General features: G+C 40.2%; 2 protein-coding genes across 2 annotated transcripts in view; both read right to left on the bottom strand.

Moving 5' to 3' along the window:
* Positions 1–17321, bottom strand: part of LOC128863123 (uncharacterized) — a 40805-nt gene extending 23484 nt beyond the window's left edge. Inside the window, exons 1-6 of the mRNA XM_054102081.1 lie at positions 16950–17321; positions 7141–7644; positions 6730–7051; positions 2732–3798; positions 773–1532; positions 614–702 (exon numbers count right to left, since the gene is read on the bottom strand). Coding sequence (XP_053958056.1) covers positions 614–702; positions 773–1532; positions 2732–3798; positions 6730–7051; positions 7141–7632 — 2730 coding nt within the window. The 5' untranslated portion in view covers positions 7633–7644; positions 16950–17321. The remainder of the gene's footprint in view (positions 1–613; positions 703–772; positions 1533–2731; positions 3799–6729; positions 7052–7140; positions 7645–16949) is intronic.
* A 135-nt stretch (positions 17322–17456) lies between these two features.
* Positions 17457–18215, bottom strand: LOC128863124 (active regulator of SIRT1-like). The gene is made up of 3 exons (XM_054102082.1): positions 18042–18215; positions 17726–17952; positions 17457–17672 (listed from the first exon to the last, which is right to left on the bottom strand). The coding sequence occupies exons 1-3, from the start codon at positions 18106–18108 to the stop codon at positions 17547–17549; spliced, it is 420 nt and encodes a 139-aa protein (XP_053958057.1). The 5' UTR covers positions 18109–18215; the 3' UTR covers positions 17457–17546.
* Positions 18216–20270: the final 2055 nt, after the last annotated feature.

The following is a 20270-nucleotide window of genomic DNA, read 5'->3' as shown; positions in this document are numbered from 1 at the left end:
AGAAAAAGTTTTTTCCAATAGCAGTCGCCCCTCGGCAGGCAATGGCAAACCTCCGAGTGTATTTCTGCCACGAAAAAGCTCCTCATAAAAATATCTGCCGTTCGGAGTCGGCTTGAACCTGTAGGACCCTTCATTTGTGGAACAACATCAAGGCGTACGCCACAAATAGGAAGAGGAGTTCGGCCAAACACCCAAAAAGGGTGTACGCGCCCATTATATATATATACATATATCAAGAAAAGTGGCCCAACTAACTGAGAAAACTGCAATTACAGTAATCTTAAATGGTCTCTCCCTGTTAACGAACCTTTTCACTTTCAACCAAACCTTTGGGTTTATTTGGTGTAAACCGAATTTGTTAATGCCAGATACTGGTTGTATGAGTTGGCTATGTTTTCCTCCGACATACTTGGTCTTTCGATTGGAACAGGGCTGTGCTACCCCGTTCTAAGAATAATACTTGCAGATAAATATGTCAGAAACATCAAACCAAATTAATACGAGTTTGGGTGTATTCTCACGATCGAACTTTGTCAAATTGTCAAACAACCTTTCTCTTGGCATTTTTCCTACAATTGATTCAATATTAAGAGATTTGCCTTAACGTACTCACCTTTTTCTCAATTTCCTTAGCCATTTTCAAATGTTTCTGCAACGTTTCCATATCGAAATCACCTCCAATTTTATAAGCATCGAACAAATCTGTCAAACAGAAAGTAATTCAGTACTTAATACACTCTACAAAAACAAAAGTGTTGATATTTCCTTTTACCCAAAGCACTTGGTGAAGCCAAATCGGTGCTCACATACTTGCCGCCATGATTTTTCACCGAATTCTTCAAATACTGCGCCCAAGCAGACATTTTCGCATAACGACTATTACTTAAGATTAGCTCCTTGTTGCTTATCAACTGTTGATATTGATGCATTTCAGCTTCTTCACGTCGCCGATTGGCATTGCTCTCAGCCGATTTGTCGCCATTTCTCGAACCACAGCCGACATTGCTTCTTTTCGAATTGAAGAATCGATTGGTAAAACCGGATTTCGAGTGATTGCGTCCAATCTTGCTACCGCCTGCCGCCTTAGTTGCCTTTTCACATTTCTCATGAGTTTGTGCAGAAGATTTGCGTATGTTACGTGTGCTTTGTTGACAGCGCTTGTATTCAATTGCGACCGGTGGTAGTTGCCGCTCGTCATACGAAGCCTTATGGTACTTAGGTCGCATTTGCGCGCTACTCGTATTGCTAACGGTGCTAACGTCGGTTATATCGTCCAATTTGTTGTCATGCGCCTCTTTCACTTGGCCAGAATTTATTTCTTCAGAATCGCTGCCACGTCCATATGACCAATCAACAGCATTATTGTCCTCCATATAGTCCATTGACGAGAAATGTTGAATTTCACCTTTCGCTCCGTTTTCTGCTTCCGTCTCAACTTTTGAAGACAGTTCTTCTTTCGTTTGTTGCAGTGCATTAATGAATTTATCGGAATCTATAAGATCCTTTGCGCTCGACAACAGTGCATCCGATACCTGAAAGAGGGCGAATTTTATATTTTAGATACTATATCAAAAACTCGAGTGATATTGCGAATGTGATAAATGGACTAAACTCTAAACACCGCCACAAACAGAGAACGATTTTTACGAATGGGAAATTTCGGCTTCAGATCCAAACGTATGAATAGTAAAATAAAGCATATCTGCACCGTATAACTGCATGGGTACGTATAGCTTCTGTATAGCTTTGTTGAATAGAAGTTCAACGGAAGTAGTTCAAATGAGTGGACATAATTTATATAAGGAGAGAATCCTTTACAACCATAGCCAATATCATTTTGAAGCGTTTGAAGAGTCATCTGTATTAAACAATTGGCTAACAGCCTCACAGACCAGATCTCCTACTGTGATAATCAAACATAGAAGTTCTCTCAATTCGAAGCCGAGCATTTGATGTCTGCCATTCTCAAAATTTTTCCCCGATATCGCCTTTGAGGGGTTTACGCTGTGTTGAAAAGATCAGGTGAAGAAGGATTTGGCTTCACTTGGTGTTTCCAACTCACGCCAGCTGGCACGAGAAAGAAACGACTAGCGTAATTTGTGAAACTCTGCTAAAATCGCTTAAGCGGCTATCCCGCCAGTCAAGAAGAAGGGTTGTCGCAAGATTTAAGCTATGCTCGAACTGTGAACTGTGTAGACTACGATCATCATCTGGCAAAATATCAGCTATGCCGAATAAAAGTAACGCACTGCATATTGAGGTTCGAGCGACCTGCTTAACAGTAAAAATATCAAAGTTCTTAGACAGGCGGAAAAGGCGCAGGAGAACAGAAATTTAAAAAAGTATTTATGTGAGCTTGATAGCTTGGGTGAGCACTTTCTATCTGGGAAGATGATTACCTGTATGCCCCTAGATTACCACCTGCACTTGGTTGTAAGTCAAGCAGATCCGCGCCCAAGCAGATCTCAGATCTATTTCTTTCACAAGTCTGATGATATTTGGGCAATGAGCATAGACTAATAAAAAGATAGGGCATGTTGTGGTTAATTACCTCTTCATAAAAAGTGATTGAGCCTTGAGACTTAAAAAAAAACTTCAAGGCGCATACTTCAAATTGATGGGAAAACACGAAATATTAATTACTAATTACCTCTCTAGTGCGTATGTATGCGTTTTATTACTTATAGTACTATACATCATGAAACTGTATTCGTAAAGTATATTCACATACCTTTTCAATTGGTTGCGGCTCGCCGTTCTCATTCTCATCTTCGTTAGCTTCATCATTAGTTTCGACCAATCGCCTATAACCGCTGACAAGAAGGCCAAATTCACGTTCCACCTCTTGCTCAAAGTCGCCAATTATATCGACAGGAGTTATACCAAAACCCACAGCATCATCCTTACAAATTTCACTGGAGCGCACCGGCGTTGCAGCATTGCAAATTTCTTCTTTAAAGACACGTACCTTCTCATCTGAGGCTGTAGCTTGATTGTTAACGGCATCATTGCTATTATTCATATTTGCCTCATCTGCCGTTTCAACGCGTTTTCTCAGCGGCTGTGGACTCACACCACGCAGCAAATCCGGACGGTTCTCTTTTTTCGAATTTTGTTCCGGACGTAAATTACAGTTCTTCAACAAAATGTCGGGTGTAGTGCCATGCACCTGTGGTCCCTCGCCATACATTTGTGCGACTAATCGACATTTTTGATCATAACGAAAGGCAAAATTGTCTGAAGAGTTTATAATATAGGCATCCGAGTAGTTATCTGGCACATTTAAGGTGAGTAGTTGACGTAAATTGTCGTGCAATTCATTTGCGATAAGAGTGCCCAATTTGTTATGCTGCTCCTGCTGATGCTGTTGTTGTTGTTGCAGTTGTTGTTGGTCTCCGCTGGTTACCTTATTGGTTGTAGAGTTATTACTATTAGCGTCCGTGTAGGCTATTCGATTTGATTGTTGTATTTGTTGTGCAGTAGTTGGTAAATCTCGGCTATCCGATGAGGACCTCTTGTGGCTATTGTTGTTGTAGATATTCATCTTCACATTCATCTCCACCTGCTGCTCCTCGCTAGGCAATTCTTCGCAACTGTCGGCACTCAATTCCATTTCACACTCAGACATGTCACTGTCATACGAATCGGATGGTGTGCAGCCAATAAAGTGTTCGGAGAGTGTGTGCGCTAAATGTTGGAATCCAGGATAATTTGGATTGATAATACCTCGTGGAAAATACGAGCGCTGTGGTGTACCCAAAGAAACGCTCGACGAAGTAGGTGATGTTAGATACTCATCTATAAAAATAAAAACAATGAGATACATCAAATTTTAATCTTCTAGAAAGCATTTGAATTCCAATGAGCGCCGATCTTTATACCAAGAAAGCAGTTAGTTTGGAAGTTTTCAAATCACATCCATACTGAACAACTGAAATCACTTGAAACTAAGAAATATGCGCAGAGTAAAAACTATGCTGGGTCCCAAAAGGGCACCGATAGTATTCAGGCAAAAGGTTTAGGTCTACTAACGACCCGTTTTTCTATACCCTCATTACTTCAAATATCTAACTATTTAAAAGAATTTAATTAGTTGGATAAATTCTTGTATTTTGAAATTATATTATTTAATATACAGTGCATATTAATTCTACCCCAATGCCTTGTTGGAAATTTGTAAAATCAAAAAAAGCGTGCCTTTCAATGCCATCAACAGTTTTCTTTAATAAAAAGTCTGCGCCCTTCCACAAGAATACTCCTAATTGATTTGCAAAATTTTTCGAGAACTTGTAATTTTTAATAAATTACTACAGTCCCCTTGATCAAAAGGTTCCCGGAACAATCGCCACGTGAGGCTTTAAGTCAATTGATTTGAGTATTTAAGTATTTTAACGCCATTGCTTGACTTTTGTCAAATCTACGCCGTCTTAAGTAAATCTACCTCTAAACGTGTTTTCAATTGTTTACAGTTTTCAGAATGGAATTGCAACAACGAGTTTGTATTAAATTTTACATTAAAAATGGATTCAATGCTGCGAAGACCTTAGAAATGTATGGAAACTATTTCGGTTATGATACTCCAAACGCCTACGAGTGGCATGAACGCTTCAGAAGAAATCATGAGTCCATCGATGATGACGAACCTAGTGGCAGACCTTTCCCCAGTAGTGAAGACTCTCGAAGCCCTTCTACTCCCACTCTACATGAAACACCTGACCCCAGCTTCACACCAGCATAGCTTCCGAAGAGTGCACAGTACCACCACAGCTCTCACCATCACTCTCACTCATATAGGCCGCGGGCTCAACCAAAACCGCCCCTGCGAGAGGACAGTCCTAGTAGCGTTGGAACTACAAAGGCTTTCGACCCAGTCAACCACGCACGCTACTAGATGTTATTTTACACTCGACACTCCCGTCTGGGCTGAAGAGGTGGACCGCGAACTAATTGAGTGGTCGTCATTCGTCGGTGCTATTTCGAGACCAAATCTCTGAACAGAAAAAATAAAGCAAGGGGCTCCGCTGGGTGGTGTTCTTTCATCCTTGTTTTTAACTTCTATATCTCGAAACGCTCCCAGCCACCAGAGAGAGTATCCCTAGTCTTCTACTCCGATGACTGCACGATAATGGCGTTGGGCAATGGCATTGATGGCCTGTGCGCCAAGGTAAATAACTACCTCGACAATTACTGGATCGGACAGTATACAGGTAGACAATTAACGGCATTCATCGAGAGACTCTCTTAAGCTCCCCCGAATGCCGTCATGGGAGCCTAACCACCACCCATTTCAGAAGAAGAGCTCCACTTCCCCCAGAGTTCCGCGTAACCTTGGCACAATTACGTTCTGGATACTGTAACTGATACAGGTTAAACTCCTACCTATCCAGAATCAACCAAGACATACTAAACATATGCCGGGCATGTGAAGACACCCCGCACGACACTAACCACCTTTTCACATGCCCCATCAAACCCACTCATCTCACACCCCTCTCCCTCTGGACCCAACCTGTCGAAACAGCAAGTTTCTTGGGCCTACCGTTAGATGAGCTAGACGAAGGCGACCGGTGATTTACACTACACTGACAGGGCAAAGTTACTGCTACAACAACAACAACGTAGAGGCAGGCCATAGACATCGAAAACTGATGAAAATATGAACAAAGTGAAAGAAAAGTTGATCAATAACCGCAAATTAGTCAATAGTGAACTGGCAGAGGGCTTAAACGTTGTTTATGGATTCGTTCAGGACATTGTAGTTAACGATTTGGGCGTGCGTCGTGTTGCTGTAAAGTTGGTACCAAAAACCCTGAATTTCAAGCAAAAAAATGGACCGTGTTGATACCGCCAATGACATGATTTCCAAGACTATCAATCATCAAACATCAAACGTATCATTATTGGAGAGATACGCAATCCAGATATCAGGCGAGGGAGTGGAAAGCTCCAAATGAACCAAAACCCGTCATTTCATTTTCAGTCAAAAAAGAAAAGCCATTATTTGGGCGCTATGAGACGTTTACGTGAAGCAATTCACCAAAAAAGAAAGGATTTGTGGGAAAACAACTCGTGGATTTTGCACATTGATAACGCACCCTCGTACAGTGTCATCATATCCGTGAATTTTTGGCCAAGAACGAATCGAATACTATCCAACCGCTATCCAATTCACCTGATATGGCTCCCTGCGATTATTTCTATTTGATCGAGTCAGAAAACCATGGAAAGGCATTTTAACAATCGAAAGGAAGGAATGGGAATATCGAAGATGGCTATGGTGTACTAAAAATAGAGTGCAGAAATGTTTCGAGAACTGGATAAAACGCTGTCAATAATGCGTTGCGGTTGCTAAAGAGTACTTTGAAGCCGATAATATCACTTTTGAAAAATAAAAGTGTATTTTGACTTTTCTTAATATATTCCGGGAACTTTTTAATCAAGGTGGTATACTTATAAGGGTATATACGCCGAGAAATTGTCTTATAAAACTCCTACTCTATAAAACTTACTTGTGCGTGTAAACTTGTCGAAAGTGTTGTCAAAGACAACTTTTAGTGAATATTGTATCTCAGCTTTTTCTGGTAGTGGCGCAAAATTATTCACTATTTCGAAAGATTTATAATGTTTCTTATCGCTCTCAGGTGAATGTCAATTAAAAACTCTGGCAACTACGCTATTAACTATTGTTAATACTAAATGAATAAGTAATGCAATGAAATATCACCTCACCTAATTCATCGTTGTGCAGCTCTACGTCCGATTTATGGTAACGATCATTGCACAAATCCAGCATAGGTTGATCATTTTGGTCTTTTTCTGGATCGTTTACATCCTCTACATATTCCTCTGCGGTGGCATTAGTCTTTACTTGCTGCTGATGATTTAAGTTTTCTTCATAAACGGTGCTGCTTACATCTTTTTTCATATCGTTGTTATAGTCGTAATGGCAATCAGTTGGTCTCACACCGATTGAGGCACGAAGGTTATAATTATCGTATTGCTGTTTTCCAGATTTTGTGTCTGCCTCACATCTACTCAATTTTTTCGACCGCTGAAAATAATAAGAAAGTAATAAGTAAATAATATGTGTCATTGTATGTACATATGTATGTTTATATGTATTGTATGCAGATAACCAACATTTGTTTCTTCGAAATCGTCCAAAGCGATGGCGGCGCGATTGACGTATACCTCCTGAAATCCCTTATAGGCACTATTGCTATTGCTACCGGAGTTCTCTAGGCGACTTTGTCTTTGTAAATTTCGTCGGAAATACTCTTCAAAGCTTTGAGCGGCTAATGTCGAGTTCGTATATTCGCATGGTACTGCCAGGGAGGAACTTAGTGCCCTTTGAACGAATTCATCAGCCGAAGAGGTGTAAGCAGAGGTGTTGGTGAATTGGGTACTTGGTAGAAAATCAAAGGGGCCAGTAGCTGCAGCAGTATTTAGTTGATCCACTGCCCAATTTTCGTTCTTATTAACTTCGTTCTGATCCAATTGCAATGAGCTGGACGACTCTCCTGTTGCTGTAGGTGTTGCTATTTGTTGTTGGTCAGACTCGTTAAATTTGTTGACGATGTGCCTTGGTTGCGCAGCATTTCCAGCTGTTAATGTAATGTCGGGAACTCGCATAACGGTTGCAATCTGTCGAGAAAATAAAAACATTTAATTTGGTGAGTGTACTAAATTTAAATGTACTTATAACTTGTTACATTTCGAGTTATATTAGACAGGGTGCTCTTAAAATGTTTACTTGATGTTCACAAAAATCTATTGTGAAGCTCACCAATCCTATTCGCACAAGTCCTTAAATCATACCGATCTTTTGGCGAACCCAGTCAGCACTTCCAACAAGATGTGCCTAAACTTTCTAGGTCTACGATAAATTTTTGCAAATGCATTTCCGTCCCATAAATATATAGAAATGTATTCTGGCTCTGCCTTATCCCTGCATCTGCTACACGAATCGTTACGCGGGCCTCCGAAACTAGCGGTAATGTGACCAATACAGAAACTCAGTGGAATTTAATTGATTGTCCTCGCGTTTTCGACTCATGTCTCAATTCTCTCCCCTATGTGCTGGTGTTAGTCCTCTTATCGCATGGCATAACACAGATCTACGTTACATTGCCGCAGAGATTGTAGATCTCCAACAGTCTTGGATGCATTTAGAGTAAGTCGTTGCCTATAAATGTACCTTGAACGCAGCCTAACTGCATACTATGAAAGCGACTTTTTAAGTTTGATACATTGTGAGCCCCAGCAGTCAGTCGTAGAGATCTCTAAAAGTCTGTCAGACGATCTGTGAGATGATCAGTGAAAGTTGTAGGATGAAAACGCCAGATCGTGGTCTAATGCCCATTTTTGATCTGCATCATCTGAAGTACGAAACACGCCCTTAAGTCTTAAAGCCTTCTTAGCTGCAGTACATTTTCAATATACCTATGTCTATAGGCAGAATGTCCTCGGGTATGTCGTCTACTCGCGTTACATATAGACATACCCGATTTTGCACATTTTGTTGCAAATTTGGTTGAGCAGTCGCAATTTGCCTAATTGTTTAATTAATTGCTTCCAAAAGTACACTTTCTATGATAAAAAATTAAGGATGTCAATTTTTGAATATTTCAATTATTCTCCATTTTATTTTGAATCTTATTTTTTCAAAAGTTAAGTCTGCGACAATCGTTAGCAAAAATAAATAGGGAATACTGAGTTAACTGGTCCAATGAGCCGGTGAAAATGTCTCTTAGCTACTTTACTGAACTGTCAGTACAAACCATAGCTCAAAGGTATCTGCAGATTTCGCAAGCAACCACAGGATATAAAATTTTATAGGAAAGCACGTTCTCTTGGAGCATTGAAGCAAACTTATGGAAAGATAGATATATTTAAGAACTTTAGTATTCTTAAAAATTCAGTAAAAACCACTGTATTTTCAATATACGCCTGTTAATTGAATTATTCTGCTTATTAATGATCCAAAGCACGCATCTAAAACCATAAGGGCACCCGTTCCGTCGGTCTCTCCAGCGACATACCATCTCGAAAAAACACTTTGGCTTGCTATGGCCACAGCGTAAGTGTTACTACTCGCTACTACCAAGCGTCCTTTGGGATTTCTTAAGAGAATAAATACTTTGATGAGGAGAAGTTGCAAAGGCTTACAGGACAGATATCTAAATATCCAATCACGGTTTGAGGGATTGCCTAATATCAAAGAAAATCTATTTTCTCAGCTAGCCGGGGCGATTTGCTATTTCTAACCTTCAGTAGCTCAGCGCCAGGACTCCGAAAGGATAAATATGCATATTCAGGTGTGTACAAATTTAATTTTTAAATAATTTTCTAGTATTTATTCTAATATTTAATGCACTAAGTGGATTAGAAAAAAAACACGAAATAGTGCAATCAACGAGTTAAGGGGTTATATACCTTGTGTTTTTCAAAAAAATCAAAATAAATTTTATTTCTTTATCGTAAAGTACAATCCCTTGAGAACATTTTCCAAAAATTTCATAGAGATCTGAGCAATAGATCGAAAGTTACAGCGTTTTAAATTGTGCGTCGTCACGTCCTGAGCGTACGGCCTCATGCGGTGCTTGAAACTTTAAACGCGATTATCTCAAAAACGTGTTTTTCCAAAAATGCTTTTGCGGTGGACGCGATTGCAAAAAAAGTATTCAACCGATTTTTATAATTTTTTTTTTAAATTGTTCGTAATTGATGTCGCCTCTTAGTGAACGATCAACTTTTTATGTATAAATTTTTATTTTGCAGATATGAATTTTTTAATGCCAATTTTAGGACTGTAGAAGTGGAGTTTTTTAAAAACATGTTCCTATTTTCACAAAAATCAAAATATTTAATATATTGATCGTTCACTAAGAAGATATAACCCTATACTAATGAAATCTTTTCGATTTTTTGATTTCAGTTGACTTGGTGGACTTGAATCGCGTCCACCGCAAGCCTCTTCCAAAAAAAGGGTCTTGGGGGAAAACGCCATAACTCCGCCATTTTTAAATATTTTTGCACAAACAAAGCCTTTTTTTTTTCTTTAAACATTGTAATATCCAATAATAAAAACTTTTATACAATAAAATTATTGCTACATATCTTTAAAAAAAACCCAACTTTCGCTAATTTCACCGGACCACAAGGTATATAACCCCTTAATACATTTTTAAGTAAAAATGAGAAATGGGAGAAGCGAGTACATACTGCGAAGCAACTTGGGAACTCAGTCTAATGAACGGGCGGATATAGTCAAGTTCCATTATGGGCTAAACGCCGATATCGGAGAAAAAAAGATGAAGACCGCACAAAATATGGCTAAACTGCGTCGAAAATGATATGAAATCAATAGGAGTTAGAAACTGGCAGTCACTAACAAATGATAGAGAAGCCTGGAAAAGTATAGTGAGGAAGGAGCTTAGGCTTCACCCCCTTGGTGTGCATTATCAAGCAGTAAAATAAGTGGATCATATTTTCTGAAAATCGTCGAGGGCAAGCAATTTCTGTCGTGTCTCCGGTGTCTCTTATCGTCGCATCCTTCTTTCAGTACACACATATATATATATATATATATATAATTGGCGCGTACACCCTTTTTGGGTGTTTGGCCGAGCTCCTCCTCATATTTGTGGTGTGCGCCTTGATGTTGTTCCACAAATGGAGGGACCTACAGTTTCAAGCCGACTCCGAACAGCAGATATTTTTATGAGAAGCATTTTCATGGCAGAAATACACTCGGAGGTTTGCCATTGTCTGCCGAGGGGCGACCGCTATTAGAAAAATGTTTTTTTTAATTTTGGTGTTTTCACCGAGATTCGAACCGACGTTCTCTCTGTAAATTCCGAATGGTAGTCGCGCACCAACCCATTCGGCTACGACGGTCGCCCTGTACACACACATAGATTCAGCAAAATAGAGCCACACCACACTCGGTAAGAAAGACCATGGCGATACAGCGTTATTTATTATTTCTGCGCGGGTACCTCAAAAGTAAAGTCTATGAAGCCAACCTAACGGGCCTAACGCCTCTACGGCTACACTGCCCTCAGTGCCGGCACATCACACTGCCGCCACTAACAACACCTCAACGGTCAGGAGCCCCCAAGAGCAACACGACTCCCTCTCCAACCCACAACCCTCCTGCTCCTACCCCAGTGCGGGGACAAACCAGCAGCTCTTGGTCCCCCGCACAGTCTGCTCCGTGTGCCAGACCGTAGTACCTCGGAACCTGACAACTGTCCAATGCAATTCTTGCAGTGGCTGGTGTCACTTTCGGAGGTGCTCCGGCCTGCACACCACCCGTGAGTGGACACGCGACTACGTTGCCCCCTGCTGCAGAGCTCTGTACCCGCAACCACCCCCCGTGGCGCGGCCATCTGACAACATCAGGCCACTCCCCATTTTGCGGAACGCACAGCAGGACCAACGCAGACAACATCACGCATCCCTCACCCCCCGAATTACGACGACACTCCCGCGAAGCTTTAAGCTTCTGCAACTGAACTGCAACGGACTCACGAGCAAGATTGACGAGATAGTCGACTTCATGAGTCGGTTCGGAATCAAGATAGCTGCGGTCCAGGAGACAAAACTGCACGCTAGCTCCCCCCTGATTACCAGGGACGGCTACAACGTGCACCGAAAGGACCGCGAGCGAGACAACGGTGGTGGCCTAGCGTTCATAGTACACCATTCAGTGCAGTATCGTCTTATTGATGAAGGCATCGACCGCATTGACAGCACCTTAGAACGTCAAGGTATAGCTGTCCGGTCAGGCGATGCCGAGCTCGAAATTTACAACATTTACATACCCCCTGTCACCTGCTGCCCGGCAGGATATCTCCCCGATATTGGTGCGCTCATCAGGGGAGAAAACCGATTGGTAGTAGGTGACTTTAACGCGCATCACGATCTTTGGCATTCAAGCCTGCCAAATGATCGTAGGGGACAGCTATTTGCAGAGCAGATAGACGATTCGACGTTCAGCACTGTAAAGGACGACGCCCCCACTAGGGTAGTGGGCAATTGTAGCAGCTCGCCTGATATAACAATTGCTAGCGCTGGACTGATAAATAGCATAACCTGGCGACCTATGCTATCGCTTGCATCAGACCACTTGCCCATTATCATCTCGATCGAGAGACCCGCCGATTTTGTTTCCGCGGATCACCGGTCATACATCAACTTCAACAAAGCTGATTGGACCAGATTCGCGGAATTTACTGAGAACATCTTCGCAGCCCTACCCACTCCCACCGATGTGCGCGCAGGCGAACGCGCATTCCGCAAGGCGATTACAGCCGCCGCGGCTCGCTTCATACCTGCTGGACGGATCCGGGAATTACGTCCCAATTTCCCAGCCGAAGCAGCCGTTGTGGCAAACGAGCGTGACCGTCTACGCCAGGCCGATCCCGGGGATCCTCTTATAAAGGATATCAATTTGGAGATCCGGCAACTGGTCACCCAACATAAGCGGACCAAATGGGTAGAGCATCTGAAGTCCTGTAATTTCACCTCTGGTGTGAGCAAGCTCTGGTCCACCGTAAGGTCCCTGTCGAACCCGACGAAGCACAATGACAAGGTGGATATCACCTTCAACGGTCGTACTTCGTCGGACCCGAAGAGATGCGCGAGCTATTTTAGCCGGCAATTTATATTGCATCCTCCGATCGACAGATCTAAACGTTGTGCCACCAGACGGCTGCACAAACTGCCCTACAATAGTGCACCGCTTACTTTCACCAGCGACGAGGTTCAGGGGGCTATCAAACACATGAAACCATCAAAAGCCATTGGCCCCGACGGACTAAACATGCTGATGCTGAAAAAGCTGGGTCCATTGGGAGTATAATATCTCACAAATGTCTTCAACCTGTCCATGGCTACTCTCATCATTCCTGATAAGTGCAAATTAGGGAGAGTGGTCCCACTGCTGAAGCCTGGGAAACCCGCCAACCAAGGGGAGTCTTATCGTCCGATAACTCTCCTTTCCCCAGTAGTGAAGACACTTGAAGCCCTTCTACTCCCACTCCTCACTGAACACCTGACTCCAGCCCCACACCAGCATGGTTTCCGTAGAGTGCACAGTACCACCACGGCACTCACCGTCATAATCACCCAGGTAAACCGCGGACTAAACCAAAACCGCCTCTGCGAGAGGACTGTCCTAGTAGCGTTGGACCTACAAAAGGCTTTCGACACAGTCAGCCACGCCACGCTACTAGATGACATTTTACAGTCGACACTCCCGCCAGGGCTGAAGAGGTGGACCGCGAACTACCTGAGTGGTCGTCACTCGTCGGTAGTATTTCGAGACCAAACCTCAAAACAGAGAAAAATAAAGCAAGGAGTACCGCAGGGTGGTGTCCTTTCACCCTTGGTTTTTAATTTCTATATTTCGAAACTCCCCCAGCCACCAGAGGGAGTCTCACTGGTCTCATATGCCGACGACTGCACGATAATGGCGTCGGGCAATGACATTGATGGCCTATGCTCAAAAGTAAACGACTACCTCGCCCGCCTTTCTCGCTTCTTCACTGCGAGAAACTTAAAACTTTCTCCCACTAAATCCACGGCGACCCTTTTTACCACCTGGGCAAAGGAGGTCAAGCTGCCACTTCAGGTACACGTCGACGATACCCCAATACCGACGATAAACAACCCCAGAATTTTGGGAGTCACCTTTGACAGCTTGCTCTCCTTCTCGGCGCACACAACCGCTATTGCAACGAGAGTACAGAATCGCAACAAGGTCCTCAAGTCGCTTGCCGGCGGCACTTGGGGCAAAGACAAAGAAATGTTGCTGTCGACTTTCAAAGCAATAGGCCGACCGGTTCTGAACTATGCCGCGCCTGTCTGGTCGCCTGGAACCAGTGATACGCAGTGGACGAAGCTTCAGACCTGCCAGAATACTGCCATCAGGACCGCGACAGGATGGCTCCTGATGTCCCCTATCCAACATTTGCATGACGAGGCGCACATGCTCCCGGTTAAGGAGCATAACAAAATGCTCGGCAAGCAGTTTCTGCTTGGGTGTCACCGTAGGCCTCACCTATGCAGACACCTGCTCGAGCCTGAGCCACCTCCCAGGCACATCAGGAGACACTTCCTCAACTACGTGGACGAGATCCAGGACAAAACGGACAGACCACTCCAGGATCAGACAATATACAGACGGGCAATTAACGACATTCATCGGGAGACCCATTACCACCTTCCTAAGCTCCCGACCCCCGAATGCCGTCATCGGAGTCCAACCACCACCTATCGCAGACGAAGAGCTCCAGCTTCCTCGAGAGTCCCGCGTAATCTTGGCACAATTACGTTCTGGATATTGTAGCAGGTTAAACTCCTACCTATCCAGAATCGACCCCGACATACTACACATATGTCCAGCATGTGAAGGTACCCCGCACGACACTAACCACCTCTTCACATGCCCCATCAAACCCACTCATCTAACACCTCTCTCCCTCTGGACCCAACCCGTCGAAACTGCCAGTTTCCTGGGCCTACCGTTAGATGAGCTAGACGAAGACGACCGGTAATTACACTACACTAGAAGATACTGCTACAACAACAACAACAACCCGGATTTATATCCGGCCAAGGACTGTCACTTCAGCGGCATTCTCTTTTATGCATGAGGAATGTTTATGTTGTTACAACAACAACAACAACAACAACCATCTCAGCACTAAAAGAAAAAAATATTGCTCGCGAGAGTAATGACATCCCAACGAGTTTCTCGAAGTACGGAGCCTAGATTCCGAAGGAAAATTTAGAGGGCATAATTTTTAAAAACCAAAATCCGCACTTGCCTACATCGTAATAGTTATTGAATAACTACGTTTACCCTGTATTTTAAAATAAGAGCGAATACAAAAAGTTCCCATGACAATCTACGCTATTTATATCTAGACCGGTTGTTGTTGTTATTGTTGAAGTGGTTGAGTATTTCTACTGAAATAATCCTAATTAGCGAGCAGCACAGTTTTACTACCACTGTCCTCTTGTGATGATGTCTTGCTTTTTTTTTTGTTTTGCTTCTAAGTCAGATCCATTTTGTGAGTTCCAAGTATATCAGCAAATTCTTTATCTCGATGTCTGAGACCTCATCGAAGGCTTTCCGAAAGAACGAAGTCGTGCCATAGCTAGCCCTGGACATTCACATAAGTAGTGGAAAAGACTTTCCTGCACCCCTTCCGCTTGACAGCTTCTGCAGATGGGATTGAAGGGGAGGTAGAGTCTGGCTGCCTGATCCAGTGGACCAGTAATGTCATCTAGAATTCTATCGGCATCAGCTTTGGCCGATTCTTTGTATTTTTGTTTTATTAATTTATTTTATTTATTATTTATTTTTTTAAATAATTTGCAGATTAATTTCCACGCTTTTTTTTTAATAATATGAAATAGGAACCACTTAATGAAAAATCGAAAATTAAAAACTATCAAGCAACCATTTTTAGCTGTCAGGGTTTGATGATTTTTATTAATTAAGTGGCATATCCTTTAACCTAGAACAGGAAAAAATCGTCGAACTAACATTTAGAAAAAAAAATAAATAAATAAATAATAAAAAAAGCAAATTTTTCAAATAATTTTTAATTTAACATTCCTCTAAAGCGGTTTAATTTTGGACATCATGTTCAACCACATAACCAAATTAATCAGAAATTGCCTACAAAATAATATCCTTAAGTATCTAAGATGACTTTCCCTGTAACGTTCACACAACAGTCGGTTCTACATTATCGGAACGGCCGGCCAAGCACTGTCACTGCAGCAGCATTCCCCGTACATGAATGGGGAATGTTTATATTGCTACAACAACCCCAACAACCACTTTCCTTGTAACCCTGAATAGTGACTCACATCTTTGTGTTTGCTTAATAACTTAATAACTGAGTTCTTTGTTCGTATTGCAATAATAATTAACATCATTATTTTGAAATTTACTGTTTATTAATAAATTTCGTATGATCAGCAGAAGCTACCTATTTTTCATGCAAGTAGGAAATGTAATTTCGAATGAACTTTTCATTGTAATTTCGAATGAACCTTTTTGTAATGCAATGTCTAAGTAATATACTCTTGATTAACACAGATTTAAGTATGTACATTTGTTTATTTTACAATTACAATTTTATTTAGTTATTTGTTCATGTTTTTCTTTTGCTTATCAAAAACATTGGTTCATAAATGAATTTATATTCAGGTATTTCTTAAGGAGTCCGCATCGTCAACGGCATAGACCAAAATTTGAGAGCCGGTCAGACTCTACTGTCAGCATTAACCGAAAATGTGTGATAAACAATTATGGTTTTAAGCTAAAAGATTCGAGTACCATAACTTCTTCTTGTAAATAATTCTTTGGCATTGTTTGTAATTGCTTACGTAGTCAAACACCTACACCGCTTTTATTTTTTTAATATACAATATGAATGTACGTATGTACATTTGTATTATTAGCTCGTATATGCAAATCGATTTTGCAATCGCAACCCTAGCAGCGGTAACCAGCCCCATAGTCTAAAAAATAAAGTAGCATTAAAAAAGAAACAACTACTGGCACAAGCACTTAAACTAGTCATAATATTCTTTACTCACATTATGTCTATGATATTATATTTCGCAATAAAACATTTTTTGTCATATCTTGCTTAATCAAGTTCTGCTATAAGTAAAGTGATAATAATTATGGAATTTAAATCATAAATACTCGAGCTCAAAAGCAACGAATACATAAACTTCTTAACAGACAGTTTCAAATTGTTCGAAACTTCGCTGGAAGAGTAATTTTTAACTTTTATATGCTTCGAAATAAAGTTAAAAATATTTTCATCAAAAAATCAATAAACAAGCCTTTGCAGGACAATAGTTCCCTTTGACCCATCCTTAATTTAAGTTTCAATCGCTTCAATTACACATACCGTTTCTTTTTTTGTATCAAGTAGCACTTTTATTAAATGCTTTTTTAACACTATTTATTTAAAGCAATCTTTGAGTCCATAATTTAAATATCACATGCTGGTTATTTAATTTTATGACTGAACTCAGATATTTTACAACTCACACCCGTTCCGAACAATTGATTTTTACTTTCGTTTTCCATCGGCGAGCTAAGTGGCAAACAGCCCGACTATCGCTAAGACTTTCGTGTATATTTTCAGGGATATTCGTGAAATGACACATTGGGACGGTAGGCGCTTGTTTGATTTTCAACCCCACATTTTCCAAAGCGCATGTCCATGATAGTGACACATGTCAAATTTATACATCATCTTGGTTTTCAAAAAATTCGGTAGTTGAGTAGATTTCAAAATATTTATATTTATGTACTATCTTTACATGATACATATGCATACATATGTATGTATATATGTATGAAATTTAACTAATACATATATGAGTCTGATATATATATTAAAAATAATATAATAGTGATCAATAATTTACATATATATGTATATATATATATTTATATTTAAATAAATAATTTTGGTAGACATTTCACAGGAAAATATTCTCTAACTATTCGTTGGAAAATATTCTCTTTCAAAAGCCAAAAAGTCTTCCTCTGTGAAGATTGATTTCAGTGCTTTCCGCTTCTTTGGTGCCTTGATGGCCGCGCTTTTGTTATTTCTCTTTAAGATCTGAAATTAATTTTATTAAGCAATGTAACATATTTTGTTATTGTCTTTCTCACTTTTTTTGCATCGTTTGTAGCAATCGTATTTTGTGATAAAGCTAGCAAGCGTTTAAGGTTTAAATTTGTTTTATTTTGGTCAGGCAGAATCTCCTTGCGTATGTCTTCTATATTTCTTTTGTCCTTGTTATTGAATTTCAATGATAGATTTTTATGTTCCGTTGGCATATTTCCACCGGGCTTGTTAATTCTCCCATCCTTGGCTAGAGATTTGGGCTTAACCGCAGCTGTAAAAAAAGGTATAAGTAGTTCATAGTAAATAAAAGTATATATTTTGTTATGTAGTTTCGCGTTTTCTATATGTATAACAACATACACTTCTTGTCTGTTGTTGCATCCTCCTCCAATATATCCAAACTTCGCTTTAATAGTTTTAAAGACATTTCGTTCAATAATTTTGGTTGGAAATAGAAATATTTATTATAAATCACAGTTGTTTACATTTATCGGTTCATTCACCACGTTATCGCTTATTACACGTGTTTATATGAACATTACAATTCACCATAGATAATCAATTCACCATGACTGGAGATTTGTAATAGCACTGGCAGGGTTGCTTAGACCGCGTTCATACAAGGTAACTTATGGTACTTCAGATTTTGTAATTTAAAATATGTTCACATGTGCATTAATTACCAATAAATCCACAAAATTCATCTACCCGTTCACATATGGCAGATTACCTGCAAAATTGAAAAAACAGCTGTCAATATTGTTGTGAAAGGTTTTTCTTCATAGAAATTATTTTGGTGGAATATTTTGGAGTGTTTGGTTCAATTAACTATTATTAAAGATATAGAGAAAAGTCAAGGAGAAGGAATAGCTAGTTTAATATCACATTTGGCCGCTAATGAACAGTTGGAAGAAATCCATAACTGACGTTTACTGAGGTTTCAAAAAATTATGGCAGCAACACGTATTCGAAATTCGATAATACATTTAATAATAAGTAATAAGAGGACAAAGCATTTATGGACACACGCTTTTTTCTATTGTATGAATGCATAACTACTAATACCTAACAAACATTTTATTAGAATTATGTCTACAACCCTGTTTTCTTTGCCGGCAATATTTTATTTAGTTTTTATTTTAATGTTTCTCCTTACATTCGTAATAATAATTATCGATAACACAGAAAACACAGGATTGTATGTCCAAAAGTATCGTTATTATTTAGGATTATTTTATAATCTCAGATTTTGGGAGAGAAATTTTGTATGGGAAATCGCGCTTTTTAATATACGGATTTTGAGTTAAGTGCGAAAGAGTAGATCATCTCCTTATTATAACGTATTATAACTTATGGCGCTTCAGGTTTTGCAATTTATTTTTGCTTTTTGTGCTAAAAACGGCATGGAGAGAAAGTGTGTGTGCGTATAATTTCTTGTGCTTGGCAGTTGCACTTGTTTTCGCTTTCCTGTTCTCTTCTTTTTGCTTATTTACTCGAAGCATTGACGTCACCGCAAATTAGCTGTGGCTGTGGCAAATTATATTAGCTAACTTGGCAGAACATCCTTTGGGAACGATTTTGTATAATATAACATACTTTCAAAAAAAAAAAGGTTGTAAGGGGTGGATAGAGGGGTGTATCTACATCTTAAAACTGTAAAAACGGCACCCTCCGGAACCCTATAGTTTTTAAGTAATTTATTGTTAAAGTTTTATAATTTAGCAAAAAGTTGGTGTTGCCAGACACCTGAAATAAGAACGAAGTGAAGTGTAGAAAAATATATAAAGGGTTTTTCAATAAGGGCGGGTAGGTGTTGAAATGGAATGTCGTGGCGTTTGCTGTGTGGCACGTAGCGCCGTCCTGCTGGAACCACATGTCGTCTAGGTCCATATGGTTCAATATGGGCCATAAGAAATTGGAAGGGCCACCACGTCTACCGAAAAATGGACGCAATGCGCGCAACGTTTGCGTTAATGAACACTAATTTTGATAATAAAGTTTTATCATTTGAACGTGCTGTTCAATCGTCTAACTTGCCATGATGCTTTGGCATAAACAACTGAATAATAAACAAAAGATTTGACAGATGTCACCAAAACAAAATGGCTGCCACAGGGCGCCAAAATCGACCCTCGCCAATTGAAAAACCCTTTATTATATTGTGCCAAACTATAGTGAAGTTGCCGAGGGCACTTTGAAGGCAAATAATTACCAAACTATTATTTCCCGAATAATTGGGAGTTATGAAGGTTGTTCCTTAGCTACTCTCTGACATCTCCATCAGTTTCATTAAATAAGTCATTATAGTTTGCCTAAAGCTGCTCATGTTACATTATAGCAAATTCGAGCCGAAATTGATTTTGGTATTTTCGGACTACCAATGCTTTCCAATATTTTTTTTAACCAGTGGCAGCACCGCAAAATTTGACAGTTCAATCAAATGTCTGAGAATGAGGAGCAAAAAATTATAATTTGCTTAATCTCCTATAAACTTGAGTTGTTTTCCAGAAAATATGCGCCAATTCTAAAGCGGTATTAAAATAGTACATCAAATTAGATTTATTCAATCTTATAGATTAGATTAAAAAA

This window comes from Anastrepha ludens, chromosome 5, assembly GCF_028408465.1.
Source record: "Anastrepha ludens isolate Willacy chromosome 5, idAnaLude1.1, whole genome shotgun sequence".
In the NCBI taxonomy this organism is placed as follows: Eukaryota; Metazoa; Arthropoda; class Insecta; order Diptera; family Tephritidae; genus Anastrepha; species Anastrepha ludens.
This window is presented reverse-complemented; position numbering and strand designations above follow the sequence as displayed.